This window comes from Panthera leo, chromosome B1, assembly GCF_018350215.1.
Source record: "Panthera leo isolate Ple1 chromosome B1, P.leo_Ple1_pat1.1, whole genome shotgun sequence".
Classification (NCBI taxonomy): Eukaryota; Metazoa; Chordata; class Mammalia; order Carnivora; family Felidae; genus Panthera; species Panthera leo.
In genome coordinates, this window is record NC_056682.1 from 159,228,279 (window position 1) to 159,243,001 (window position 14,723).

The window sequence follows — 14,723 nt, forward strand, 5'->3', positions numbered from 1 at the left end:
ATACATTACCTATAAATCATCACTTTCAGAACCGGTAATTTAGTATGGGTAAACAAAAGGCAAGATTCATGTGTTTATCCTGCCTTTCCATTTTTTTAAGTTTATTTATTTATTTTGAGAGAGAAAGAGAGGGAGAGAGAGTGAGAGAGTAAGAAAAAGAGAGACAGAGAGAGAGAGAGAGAGAGAGAGAGAGAGAGAGAATCCCAAGCAGGCCCTGCGCTGTGAGTGCAGAGCCCAACTCGAGGTTCAATCTCACGACCAGGAGATTGACCTGAGCCAAAATCAACAGTCAGACGCTTAACTGAGTCACCCAGACACCTCTATCCTCTTTTCCATTTAAACCCTACCTCTAATAGCTGATGAATGAAGTTTATCTTTTTATGAAAACATTTGTGCTAATAGAAATATCACCATTGTATAACTCCTAACTAATACGGGTATTTACATAGCAAGCATCAAAGTGCTAGCCTCTACATATGAAATGGTCAGAGAAAGGGAGTTCATAAAAATCTGTTTAAATTTTGATGGCAAAGTTTACTTGCTCCATTCCTTCCCCTCAGTTTTATTTTCTTGACATTAAATCTTGCTTGTATTAGAAGATTTAGTCATCAAAACTTTATAGTTTATTAGTACCTAGGTAAATATAATTTTTTGCCTTGTATCAATGATTTTAACTTAATTCCTTTCCAATTCTAATAATATTTATCTGTTTTTCATCTTTATACATGTATCAGATGCCTATTTTTTTCTTCCCAAATTAACTTAAAGGTATACAGCAAATTCAAAAGGAGAAAGTTTTTTTATATGCTTTACATGTTTTTATCAAGAATCTGGAAAGAATAGCAAGGGACCTTTATAACCTTTATTTATTTTTGACAGAGACAGAGTAAGAGCGGGGAAGGAACAGAGAAAGAGGGAGACACAGAATCTGAAGCAGGCTCCAGGCTCTGAGCTGTCAGCACAGAGCCCAATGTGGGGCTTGAACCCACAAACCACTAGTTCATGACCTGAGCCAAAGTCAGATGCTTAACCGACTGAGTCACCCAGGCGCCCCACAAGGGACCTTTTTTAGAGTAGTGAGGCACACAATTGATTACTACCCAGCAATAAAAACAAAGTTCTGATAAAGCAGCATGGGATGAATGTCAAAAACATTTTATAGAAAAATATTACAGTAATCTTTTTGATACAAGTCAGAGTATCAGTTGGGGGTAGATAGACTATGAGGGAGTACTGACTGGAAAGGGTAAGGGGAAAACTTTTCTGAGGGTGTAGAAATGTTTCAGTTCTTCCTCCAGGTGGCAGTCAAACAGGAGAAACCATGTGAAGTCACTGACCTGCACACTTCAGATACATACATGTATGCATTTTCACATGTGTAAATTGAACCTCAATACTGTTTAAAAATGTATTCTATACACCTGAAATTAACGTAACATTATATATCAACTATACTTCAATAAAAAATGTTTACTGACAACAAAACCCCAAACTGCATAGTAAGTTGAATTTGACATGACATGTTAAAATGAGAAAAAAGACAAATATCGTATGATTTCACTCATATGTGGAATTTAAGAAATACAACAGAAGAACACAGGGGAAGGGAAGGAAAAATAAGATAAAAAGCAGAGAGGGAGGCAAACCCTAAGACTCTTAAATACAGAGAACAAACTGAGGATTGCTGGTGGGGAGGTGGGTGGGGGATGGGCTAGATAGGTGATGGGCATCAAGGAGGGCACTTGGGATAAGCACTGGGTGTTGTATGTAAGTGATAAATCACTGACTTCTACTTCTGAAACCAATACTACACTGTATGTTAACTAACTTGAATTTAAATAAATATTTTTTTTTTAATGAGGGGAAAAATAAAATAGCAAACAGGGAAAAAGCTTATTCTAGAATTCATGAAGACTGTCAAACCACAATACCTTTCAAATAAGTCCAGCTATTAAAATAGTGCCTCCATAATAATTATCAAATACTTGGTGAAAGGAAAATAAATTTATTGAATAAAATATTTTTCCACCTTAAAAAGAGTAATACGTGGAAGTGGAACTTGGTAAGTTGTTAATCTCCTTTAACAAACATCTATTACACTCATTATGGAAAAATATTCAAGATGAACTCCTATGCTAGCAAGACGGGGTACTAGCCAAATATTTAACAGCATATACAAAACTAGATGTATTTCATCCAGAATTAAGTATCTCATCCAGGATGAAATGGTACCATTTCTGAGAATAAGAAAGGGAGAACATATAATGTCAGTGTAATTAAGACTAGCCAAGTGAAGGATACTTTAATACCATTAGGGAGAAACACCAATAAAATGGAGAATAACACCAGATAAGGTTAGATTAATTTAGTATAACAATTTTTCACCTAATCAACATTTTGATCCTTTCTTACTTTGCCCTAAAAAGACAAACCCTATGGATGAAGCTAAAATGTACCGACTCCATAGAGTCTAATCTCTTCCAAAAATAAGAGACTGAGCACAGTTTTCTTCCCTAAAATACACTCACATGAACAAGGAACAAACATGCCCATAGGGACCTTAAAGTTCAGACTCCGGGCCACAGATGAGGCACCCAAGATATTCACTCCATGCAATCCATTAAAAAGAAAAAACTACCAACCCAATTTGATCTAACATTGCCATACTTTACTTACAAGCGCTACTGGCAACTTCTATTAAAAGCATTAAAATATAGGATCTGCTGGAAATAACTGCACACTCATACACAAAACAAACTATTTCCTATTTGAGTCTCAAACCATTGGCATCCAATAAAAGACAATATCTGCTCTCTCTATACACTGTGGTTTCAATTTCATTATGCTATAGCTTCTTGAGCCATTTTCTGAGCCATAATGTTCTAACACTGCTGATAACTGAAAATGGGAGGGTAGGCAGTTTAAGGCGAAATCTTAGCTCTTCTTCTGATTTAAAGGAATGACAACCTTAGATAAAGCATTTATCTTACACCTGTGTCCTAATCCATAAACTGGGATTAAGTATTTTAGAAGTACTAAGATTAATTTTTCAGTGCCTGGCATGCATATAATAAATAATAGCTACTACTGGGATGCCTGGCTACCTCAGCCAGCAGAGCATGCGGCTCTCGAACTCGGGGTTGTGAGTTTGAGCCCCACATTGGATGTAGAGATTACTTAGAAAAATAAAATCTTAAAAAATAATAATAATAGTAATGGGACACCTGGGTGGCTTTATCAGGTAAGCACATGACTTGATTTCAGCTCAGGTCGTGATCTCACAAGTTCATGGGATCTAGCCCTCATGGGGCTATGTGCCAACAACAAGGCATTCTCTCTCCCTCTCTCTCTTAAACATTAAAAAAAAATAGTAGCTACGACTCATTAAGAGACTTTTAAAATACTTGCTGTACTATAACAGCGACTAAGGAGTATCATCTTTTTTAACATAGTGAAGAGATTCAAAAGACAACAGCTAGCAAACACAAAAATTATTCACACAAAAGTCACTGACTAGTGTAAAACACCAGACACTGAGACAGTGACACAAGTATTATTGACTCAATGAAAAAGATACAAGTTTGTCATCATTCTAATCCAGCGACCCAGCAACACTAATAATGGGTCAACCAGATAGGACTTCAAATGAGACACATTAAGTAGAATTCAAGCATTCAGATTTAATTTCCAGTGTACAATTAATACAAGGCACAGGGTCAAAGGAAAAACTATATGACACCATGAGAAAGCAAATAAGACAAATCCAGAAAGGGGGACATTCTACAGGAAAAATGGCCATATTCCCTCAAAGCGTTAGTTTAGTTTCCCCAATGGTAAAACAGGGACAGTAATAGAACTTATACATGATAATACAGTAATAAAGACTAAAATGAGGGGTGCTAGGTGGCTCAGTGTCTGACTCGATTTCTCTCTCACCATTTATGAGATCAAGCCTTGCATCGATCTTGGGATTCTCTCTCCCTCTCTCTGCCCCTCCCCTACTTGCTCTCTCTCTCAAAAGTTTTTTTAAAAAAGACTAAAATGAGTTAACTCATACAAAATTCTTAAATGTTTTAAAGGCTAGGTCACATCTATCAAAAGAACATGATGCCTACCCTCAACGAAGCCTGAGAGAGCATCCAAACTACCCTTAGAAAATGAAACCAGGGCGTACCCCAAAGCAATAAAATCAGGTTTCTGGTTAAGTGACTCAACTAATAGCTTAGGAGATTTAAAAGGAACATTCAAAGTATATTAACATGACAAACCTGTAGGATGAAGAAAAGCTAGCACACATATTATGTGACCCCTTCGCAGCTGCTCAAGTCAGAATCTGTAATCAAGTGTTACTCACTGACTTAAAATAGTGATATCCAAGAGAAATAAAATACAAGCAATATATGTAATTTTAAATTTTATAGTAGTCACATTACAAAAGTAAAAAACGGATAAAATTAACCCAATATAACCAATGTCACGTCAACATGTAATCAGTATTTTAAAGTTTTATTTATTTAAGTATCTCTAAACCCAACATGGGGCTCAAACTCAAGACTCCAAGATCAAGAGTCACATGCTCTTCTAACTGAGCCAGCCAGGCACCCCAAAATAGATATTTTACATGCTTTTATTCAGTTTGAATTCATCTATGTATTGTATACATTTCAATTCAAACTAGCTACATTTCACAAGCTCAACAACCACATAAGGCTGGTGGCTATCCAGACAGCACAAATTTAAGGCAATTAATTATTAAAGGGAGATGGGCCTATGTATACTTTTGTTAACAGGAAGATTTTAGCATAGTTTCCCCACAGGGGTATATATTCTAAATTTGGAAGTAGGGTATTCTGATCAGATGTGGTAGTTCACCAAGGATCAACTGTAGCCAAAATGAATTAACCATTCAAGACCACCTAAGCTAACATTTACTTTTTAATTTTGCCATCTACCTATCTTGATAATGGAGACCAATTCTGGTTGGTGATCATGATTATTTCAGTCACCAGAGTGGACAAATCTACTGCATTTATAGTCCTGCATTTTATCTATTACAGATTAATAAACTGAGATCCTGGATTATCTATTTTAGTCCTGCATTTTATCTATTATAAATTAATTGAGATCCTGGATTATCCATTATTCTTTAAAGTTTGGCTTTTGTAAATCAGCCCACAGAAGCCCTATCAGCTCTCAAAAGAGGACAAACCCACAGTTCAGGGACTGAAGTTAAGAAGGAATCCTTGTAACCTGAAAACCACACACTATGAAATATGGTGTTATATTGTGTTGGGGTGGGAGAGAGGGTTAGAAGGTAGGGGTTGTATAATAGCCTTAGTCTATGCTAGTAGTTCAAGTTTTATTAGTCATACTAAGTTGAAGATCTGGTGAATATTAAGGACCCTCTGCCCAGAAAAGGTGCATGCGTGCATTTACATTCAGTTTCAAGAGTTCCACCTATGGATTCCTTGTTAAGAATCTACATTTAAATACAGCTCCACATGAATACAACACCAATTTTTCACTCTAATTTCTAATTATTAAAAAGAAATCATAAACTGCTTTTAAAAATAAATCAATCATAAACAACGACCCAGTTCCAGGTCTAGAACTTCCTTATCATGACAAATTGTTTACTAAAAATCATAGAAGAGTTCCCATTTCTCACCAACCTGAATGAGTACGCATATGTCTAGTTAGATGAGTCTTCTGAGAACTTGAGTAAGGACAAAGTTCACATTTATATGGGCGTTCTCCTGCAAGAATATAATAATTAGGGTTAAATACGGTAAATAAGGCAAATACAATTCTAACAATATAGACAATATACATACAGTACTGAGCTTTTTTTTTTTTAAAGTTTATTTATTGAGGGGGGTGGGGATGAATCCTAAGCAGGCTCTGCACTGGGCTCCATAACCCCATGTCCATGCTTCGATCATGATACTTAATACCTTGTATTTATAAGTCTCTTTATTTTCTTTCTTAAACCAGCTCCGTGAAAAAAGATAATGAAAGTAACCTTTGTTGAGCACTTACTATGTACCAGGCATATTCTAAACACTTTTTCTCTCTGCAACAACCTTATGATGTAGGTACTTCCCGTTACACACATGAAGAAACTGAAGGGTGCCTGGGTGGCTCAGTCAGTAAGTGTCCGACTTCAGACATCTCACAGTTCCTGAGTTTGAGCCCCACATCAGTCTCTCTGCTGTCAGCACAGAGCCCACTTCAGATCCTCTGATCCCTTCTCTGCCCCTCCCCTGTTCACACTCTCTCTCAAAATAAATAAACTAAAAAAAAACCTTTAAAAAAATGTTGAGCGTATTCCTGTAAAGATGCATAAATGACAAGTAAGTATATGAAAAGATGCACACTATCTTTACCAATGACAGAAATGCAAATCAAAACCACAATGAGATGGAAGATTTCATACCCACAAGGATGGCTATAATCAAAATGACAGATGTTATCAAGTATTGGTTAGGATATGGAAAAATTGGAATACTCATACACTGCTGGTGAGATTGTAAAATAGTGCAGCCACTTTGGAAAACAGTTTGGCAGCTCCTCAAAACCATATGGCCTAGCAACTCCACTACCAGGTATACACAGATGACCCTTGAACAACATGGGCTTGAATTGTGCAGGTCCACTTATACGTGCTTTTTTTTCCCCAATAAATACAGTACAGTAGTGTAAATTTATTTTCTCCTCCTCATGGATTTTCTTAACATGTTTTCTCTAGCTTACTTTATTATAATACAGTATGTAACACAAACACAAAATATGTGTTAATCGACTGTTTATGTTATTGGCAAGGAGTCTGGTCAACAGCAGGCTACTAGTGGTTAAGTTTTGAGGGAGTCAAAAGGTATATGCAGATTTTTGACTACACCGGGGTTGGTGCCCCTAACCCCTGCATTGTTCAAGGGTTAACTGTACATACCCAAGAGAAATAAAAACTTATGTCCACAAAAACTTGCAAATGAATGCTCATAGAATTATTCACAAAAGCAAAAAAACAGAAACAATCCAAATATTTTTTTTTTAATTTTTTTTAATGTTTATTTTTGAGACAGAGAGACACTGCATGGGCGGGGGAGGGGCAGAGAGAGAGGGAGACACAGAATCCGAAACAGGCTCCAGGCTTTGAGCTGTCAGCACAGAGCCCGATGTGATACCACAAGCCGTGATATCATGACCTGAGCCTAAGTTGTACACTTAACCGACTGAGCCACCCAGGTGCCCCAACAATCCAAATATTCTAACTGATGAATGGATAAACTAAATGTTGTATATCCCTCCAAGAGAATATTATTTGGCAATAAAAGGAAAACAAGTACTGTGTATACAACATGGATGGACCTTGAAAACATTATGCTAAGTGAAAGAAGGTAGTCACAAAGGACCATATACTAACTATTTATGTGAACCATCCAGAATGGGCCAATCCATAGTTAGCTGTATGGTAATGTAAAATGTATCTCCATCAAGCTATTACCAAAAAAAGTTAATGGAAGAAAAATTAAATACCATTATAGATTAACATAAAGGATCAATTAAGAATAATTTATTTTAAATTCCTTATAACAGAATAGATTGCTTCTATCTGTTCAATTCTACAAAATACACATAACTACTCTAGAAAACTTAGTGATTTTTCAGGCACAAATAAAGGTTAAAATGTCATCTTTTAAAGTAAAATTTGTGAACTGGTTAAATATCAAACACACAAAATTAAAAATCTTCTGATTGAAGACCCAAATAAAAATAATCCTCAGCCCACCACCATGATAATTAACCATAAAAAGAGAATCAAACTTTGATTCTTAGTTGTATCTAACCTTGGGCACATTACTTCACAGTTACCTCTCAGTAAACATGGACTATTATAACTTATCTTGTATTCCTCAATAGACGGTTCTGAAGATTAGCATAAGTACCTAATACTGGGCACTCAATAAAGAACAGAAGAAACCTATTAAGTGAATCTGAAAACTAGACTACTTAAGTGAGAAGTGATTCTATTGTTTTTTAACTCTTCAGCACTAAATGAATTTATTTTTCCATAAATACATACAATCTTCAGAACCATGCATTTAACACCAGATACTCACACTTTATATAATCAAAATATTATCCTCCAATGTATACACTACCAAACTGTTTTAAAATGCTTTTAAAAAAATCATAAATAAGGTGACATTAAGGAGAAAAGAATCTTTTCAAAAAGCATTGAGACCACACAAATTTAACGCTAAAATGTGAAATGAGAGATACATACAACCAATGTTAGCCTTCTGTGGAAATAATCAACATTAAATTAATGTGGAAAAAAAGGTGTGGGTGGTACACTTCAGTACACAAAATATACCCTTAAAAAGGAGCAGCTGGGCCACTCGGTTGGTTAAGCCTCCTCATGACCTCTGCCAGCACAGAGCCTACTTGGGATTCTCTCTCTCTGCCACTGCCACACACACATGCACACGCTCTCTCTCAAAATAAATAAACATTAAAAAAAAAATTAGTCACCTAGACTGCAATTAGATTAAAATAAAACACTACACAAAAAAATTAAGAAATGGCAAAGAATTGTTTAAAAAAAACACTTTACATGGGGCACCTGGGTGGTTCAGTAGGGTTAAGCGTCCAACTTGGGCTCAGGTCATGATCTCATGGTTTGTGAGTTCAAGCCCGGCATAGGGCTCTGTGCTGACAGCTCAGAGCCTGGAGCCTGCTTCAGATTCTGTATCTCCTCCAGTCTCTTCCCCTCCCCTGCTCACGCTCTGTCTCTCTCTGTCTCTCAACAATAAATAAATGTTAAAAAAAAATTTTTTTTAAAACACTTCACAAAAAAATTGGAAATACACACAAAATACTGAATACTGAAACACTTTTCCAGTTTTTGCCATTTTTTTTTTGGTTCTAAAAATATTCTTAAATTGACAAATTTAAATTTAAATTTATTGTTGAAAACATTTTTAGCTTTTTAGGAAATATATGAATTAGCAAAATACAACTGACCAAAAAAAATCCCAGTGTATCAAGACAAAAGCACTGGGGTGCTGATATGGTGATCAGGAGTACACATATTTGTAAAAGTTCATCATCAGTTATACCTCAATTAAAACAGTTCATCAAAGTGTACAGATTAAAGTCATGCCATGCTTACTACCTTAAAGCTCTACAGATCACAGCCAATCTAAATTAAGCCCTAAGGTTCTCAAAATATTATTAAATGAATATCAAGTACTTATGGCTGAAGTATATATGCTAGCTGGAATTTAAGACATTGTAGATGAGGCTAGTCTGTTTAATTCAAACTATTAAGTACTTAATGGGGTAGAAGTTCCAAGTAACTTTCATTTCCTATGCCATGTAATTTTATAATGTTTGAACTTTTTCAATTCTGAAATTAAAATGGTTTCAAAGTATGGAGATAGTCAAAGGTTACAACAAATTCCAAAAGATCTACAAATTCTCTTATTTGACTAGATTTTAAAGCTTTAAATTCAGTAGCTATTTCCTGGGGCTTAGAAATCTTGCTGCAGACATCCTTCTTGTAATAGAATTTCACCTGCAAGTTTTATTAAGTCTACCACTTCAGTAAAGCACTATCGATTCCTTCTCCCTACTGTGTGCCCTGCTCTACCTGTGGGATTCAGTCCTGCAGAGTGATAACTCTTGCAAAAGGGACATGATGCAAACAGCATCCCACCAACCCCTTTTCATTTGTGATCCAGAGTACCATACTAGATTATCCCATCCATTTTGTTCAGACCACCAATCAGTCCTCAAAGGTACCAATTCTTAGCAAAAAATGTAACGTGAGAAAATTAAGTCCCAATAACTTACAAACATTTTCTTAAAAAATGAGACTTCAGAGAGCCTGGGTGCCTCAGTCAGCTCGGCAACCTACTCTTGATTTCGGCTTAGGTTATGATCCCAGGGTCGTGGGACATAGCTCACGTTGGGCTCAGCATGGAATCTGCCTAAGATTCTTCTCTTTCTTTCTGCCTCTCTCCTCCCTCCCCACCCCCCCCCCCACACATCCTCTCTCTCTAAAATATTTTTTTAAAAAAGAGAGAGAGGGGCGCCTGGGTGGCGCAGTCGGTTAAGCGTCCGACTTCAGCCAGGTCACGATCTCGCGGTCCGTGAGTTCGAGCCCCGCGTCAGGCTCTGGGCTGATGGCTCGGAGCCTGGAGCCTGTTTCCGATTCTGTGTCTCCCTCTCTCTCTGCTCCTCCCCCGTTCATGCTCTGTCTCTCTCTGTCCCAAAAATAAAAAACGTTGAAAAAAAAAAAAATTTAAAAAAAAAAAAATAAAAAAGAGAGAGAGAGACACCCCTTAGGGCGCCTAGCTGGCTCACTTGGTGAGGCATGCAATTCTTGATTTCAGGATCATGAGTTCCAGATCTACACTGGGCCTACAACTTCCTTTAAAAAAAAAAAGAGAGAGAGAGAGAAAGACCCTTTACACAGATTTATAAATCAATTCAAAAGTGAATGATTAAGGGGTGTTGGGGAGAAATGGGGAGCAACCATTAATAGGGTTTCTTTTTGGGGTGAAGATGTCCTAAAAACTGTGGTGATAGTTACACAGCTTTTGTGAATATACTAAAACCAATGAATTGTAACTTTAAACAGATGAATTCCATTGTAGTGAACTATATCTCAATAAAGCTGATATTAAAAAAAAAAATTGCCAACTGTGATAAAATACTGGTAACTGTTGAATACAGATAATAATGGGTATAAGTTCATATTCTCTTTGGGATATTTGAAAATTTTCGTATTTTTAAGATTGTTCCATTTTTTTTTGATAGAGTACACTTACAAACTAGAAAGGTCCTCTTACCTGTATGAGTTCAAACATGCTGAACAGTATTATTTTTTGTCTGAAAAACAGCTGCATTTTCCACATGTGTGTTTGCTTTCTTCTAATGAATTCAAGTGTGGTAATCCCACCAATCTTTCAAAAACTAACTTCTCACATTCCTATGTTTTGGGGACAAGTTAAGTTGTTCTATGTAGGAACTGAATACCACAAAACAAATTTTTTTAAAAAGTTGAAGGCTAGGGCACCTGGGTGGCTCAGTCGGTTAAGCGTCCTACTTCAACCTAGGTCATGATTTCGCAGTTTGTGGGTTTGAGCCCCGTGTTGGGCTCCACGTTGGGCTCTATGCTAACAGCTCAGAACCTGGAGCCTGCTTTGGATTCTGTGTCTCCCTCTCTCTCTGCCTCTCCCTAGCTCATGCTGTCTCTGTCTCTCTCAAAAATAAATATTAAAAAAATAAACAAATAAAAAGCTTGTTTCTGTTAAACGGATCTATGCAAGGGTTAATCATTGAGTTTTCCTTTTTGTCTAAGTCCTCAATTCCTTCGGGGAAACTATACTGCATCTTAGATGTATTCACTATCAACTAAATACATCTTCTAAAAAAATAGTAGTCTAATTTAGCTAAATGATCAATCCCAAGTTGTTAGAATACGAATTTTAGCAATAACACTGATAATAGTTATCTTGCCCATTCTTTCAAATAAGTGTTTCTTCACTTGTCTTCCAGTCCCATATAGTTACCCCCATGGAGAGAGAAACTGAAGCACAAAAAGGTTAAATGACTTATCCAAGGTCAAAAAGACAGCAAATAACTGAACCAGGACTGAAAACAGAATCCCCCTTCTTCAGTACTACTTTTAACTACCTACTGAATTGACTATCAGAAGTGAGTTGAACTTATGGACCACAAAGGTACTCTTACCTGTATGAGTTCGAACATGTTGAACGTAATTATTTTTTCTGTCTGAAAAATAGTTGCATTTTCCACATGTGTATACTTTCCTTGGAAAATGGTTTCTCAAGTGTTTCCTCCAGTGATATTCGCTTACTGTGGTGTATGTGCAAATGATGCACTTGTAAACTCGCTCATTATCCCCAGCTCTGGTGTGGTGTTTCAGGTGAGCAGTATAGTGATCATATCGATTGGTATTGTAGCCACAGCGGTCACAGCGAATGGGGCCCTTGGAGAAATCTCCCTCTTCTGTGGTAGAAGACCCAGATTCTCTGGCTTTTGCTTGCTTCTCTGCACTTTCTTCCACAAAAAATTTCTTGGCACTATGAACTCTGATGTGATGCACAAACTGTTCTTCAGATTCTGCTTCATACTGGCATGGTTTACAGCGAAAGGGTTTGCTCTTCAAGTTCTTGCATTTGTCCTCTGCTCCAGATGTTTCAGGAGGAAGATCTTTATTTGAGCTATAAATTTCTGGGGCAGCTGATACCTCAAACACAGGCTGTGGTTCTACAACACTCAGTTCCAAACTTTCCAGTTCCATGTTTTCCAGTCCACTGGGTTCACCTTTTATTTCAGCAGACTCCTCAAGTCCTTCTCCATCACTATCTGAAAAATTGTTATCTCCAACAGGCATCAATTCTGCCATCTGTCTTTCTTCACCAACCAGGTAATCACAGCAGCTGCCATTTACTTCCCCAGTTAAGGCCACATTTGCCAACATGATAAGCTGAGGCGCAGCCAGTTCAGCTTTGGAGAGGTCATGCAAGTCATACATGTCGTTAGGCAAAGCCATGCCAATGTTGCCACTGCTGGTGAACAGCCCTCCTCCTCCAGAAGACTGCCCCATTACCTGGGTGGCCATGACTATATTCTGAATTCAAAATAAAACAAAAACCACAAAGTACCAGTTTAAACACAACATCCAAAATATCGCTATACTTCTTCATGTCTTAAAAAAAATTTCTCAAATATAATCTTTAAATTCAATGAGGTTCATTAATTGCTAAAATTAAGGCTTTAAAATATTTTTGTAATTCCAAATTTTCTTTATTGCAGTCATCAAAAAAATTTCTCTTATCCCTGCAAAAAATACTATCAATTGTTTGACATAACTCATCCATCAACTTGGCCTACCCAGTGGCATGCCTTCCCTCAAGTGCTTTTCATTTTTCTGGTGAAAAAAAATAACTTCATCTTTAACATTAACTAAAATTATATTTAAATTCAATACATGAATAGTTAATTGCTGTCCTCCCAATTTCCCCTTCAACAGTTTACTTGTCTAAATCAGAAAAGGAAGAAATCAAAAAGCCATACTATGCATTTATTAAGTACAAACATGTCTGGAAAGTAGAAGCCTATAGTAATTGGTCAACTGAATTGACTTTCAGATGAACTTAACTAACTCCAGAAGAATAAACTACTGTAAAAAAGTAACAGTTTATTTTTAATGACTAGATCTGTTTAAAAGGGGAAAAAAAACAAAAAACAAAAACAAAAACAACTGCAGACCTTTTCTCCTATGAAAAAAAGGAAGCTCCCTGTATTCAAAACTTCACAAATGAAAATAAAGAAACTTTCGGCCCCGCTAATAATCGTACAACTCAACCGGACAATCAGCGACTTTCTCGCATTGTGCTTGACTTGGCCTACTTGCTTAGTGGAAGCCATTACAAGATCACCTTCTTGAAAACATGTTGGGCTTTTAAAATCGCCTTAACCACATTACTTTCCAATCTAAAACGTGGTATTCTCAAATTGAGTGCTGCCTTGCAAATTAAAAAAAAGTAAAGTGACAAGCACTCAAAAAATAAAACCAAACCCCAATACAAAAAGTAATCCGTTTCATCCAGGTGCATAAACACAAACCAACGTACCAAAAGTTGGAATCAAATGCCATCACAGAAAGCAAACTGAGGGCAAAAGCTGCCCCAGGGCTTAACAGCCTAGCTACTTGGCAATTTACCCAAAATCGAGTTTTCTAATACCCCCCTGAACCCTAACTACCATCCCTAAAGGAATTTTAACGTTCGTCAGGAAGGCCGTCTAAGCACAGCCCGAAAACCCAACGTGTTGCACGAATTCCTATGTGTGGCTGCCACCAGCGCCTGCCTCGGCGGCGGCATTCCTGACTGAAATAGGCATTCGGCCATTTTCTCAAAATACCAAACACAAAGCAGCTCTTTGCAAACTCGGGCGCTCTCGCTTCCTCTCGGCTGGGCCCGCTCACTGCACACATTTACACACCAACTCGCGGGAGTTGCCCCAACACTCGTCCTGAAGCTTTTCCTGAGCTCCCCAACACTAAGAAAGGCAAGGTGGTCAAACTCGGGGCGCCGCTGGGCCAGACCAAATCTTCCCCATTCGGGATTGTCCCCTCCCCGGCCTGCGGGCCCCGAGTCTTGGGTAGAGGGAAGAAAGTTACCGCGTTGCCGGCGTCCCGGCTCCTCTCACGGCCCCTGGACTCGCCCTCCGCCGAGGGCCCGGGAGGCTCCGCGGGCGCCCTCCGGAGGCGTCGGGCCCCAAGCGCCGGAGGGGGGCCCCACGCGCGCTGGCCGCCTCCCCCGCGCCCCGGAAGTTTGCGAACTCACTCCGCCACAGCGTCCCGCGGGACGCGCGCCCCAACCCCGCCAGCTCGCGCGCCTAGGTGGCCGGGTGCGGAGGGCCTCGGCGGCGGGGCGGCCCGAGAGCAGAAATCGCTGTCCAGCCCCATTGGCGGAACCGCCCGGGCCGCGGGGCTGACTCAACCCGCCCGGCCGCACTCAACGGCGCCTTCCGGCGAAAGGGAGAGGCCAGAGAGGGAGGGGGACGGGAGGGCCGCGGGCCGACGAGGGGCTGCGGCGGGACCTGGGAGCAGGAGGACGGGGAGGAAGTTTCAGGACCAGGGCCTCAAGCAGCTCCGCTCCTTGGCCTCAGGACTCGACTCG

General features: G+C 38.7%; 1 protein-coding gene across 13 annotated transcripts in view; it reads right to left on the reverse strand.

Annotated features, from left to right (window-relative positions):
• Window positions 1-14,723, reverse strand: part of REST (RE1 silencing transcription factor) — a 104,330-nt gene that overhangs the window by 27,617 nt on the left and 61,990 nt on the right. For 12 of the 13 annotated variants that reach the window (XR_006201939.1, XR_006201938.1, XR_006201940.1 and 9 more), the window contains exons 2-3: window positions 11,764-12,667; window positions 5,673-5,756 (exon numbers count right to left, since the gene is read on the reverse strand). Coding sequence is in view for 8 of the 13 variants with exons in the window: in XM_042936282.1 (XP_042792216.1) it covers window positions 5,673-5,756; window positions 11,764-12,658 (979 nt within the window). In the remaining 5 variants the exon portion in view is untranslated. Of the gene's footprint in view, window positions 1-5,672; window positions 5,757-11,763; window positions 12,668-14,221; window positions 14,603-14,723 lie in introns of those variants that run through there. The other variant, XM_042936283.1, reaches the window with a different exon arrangement.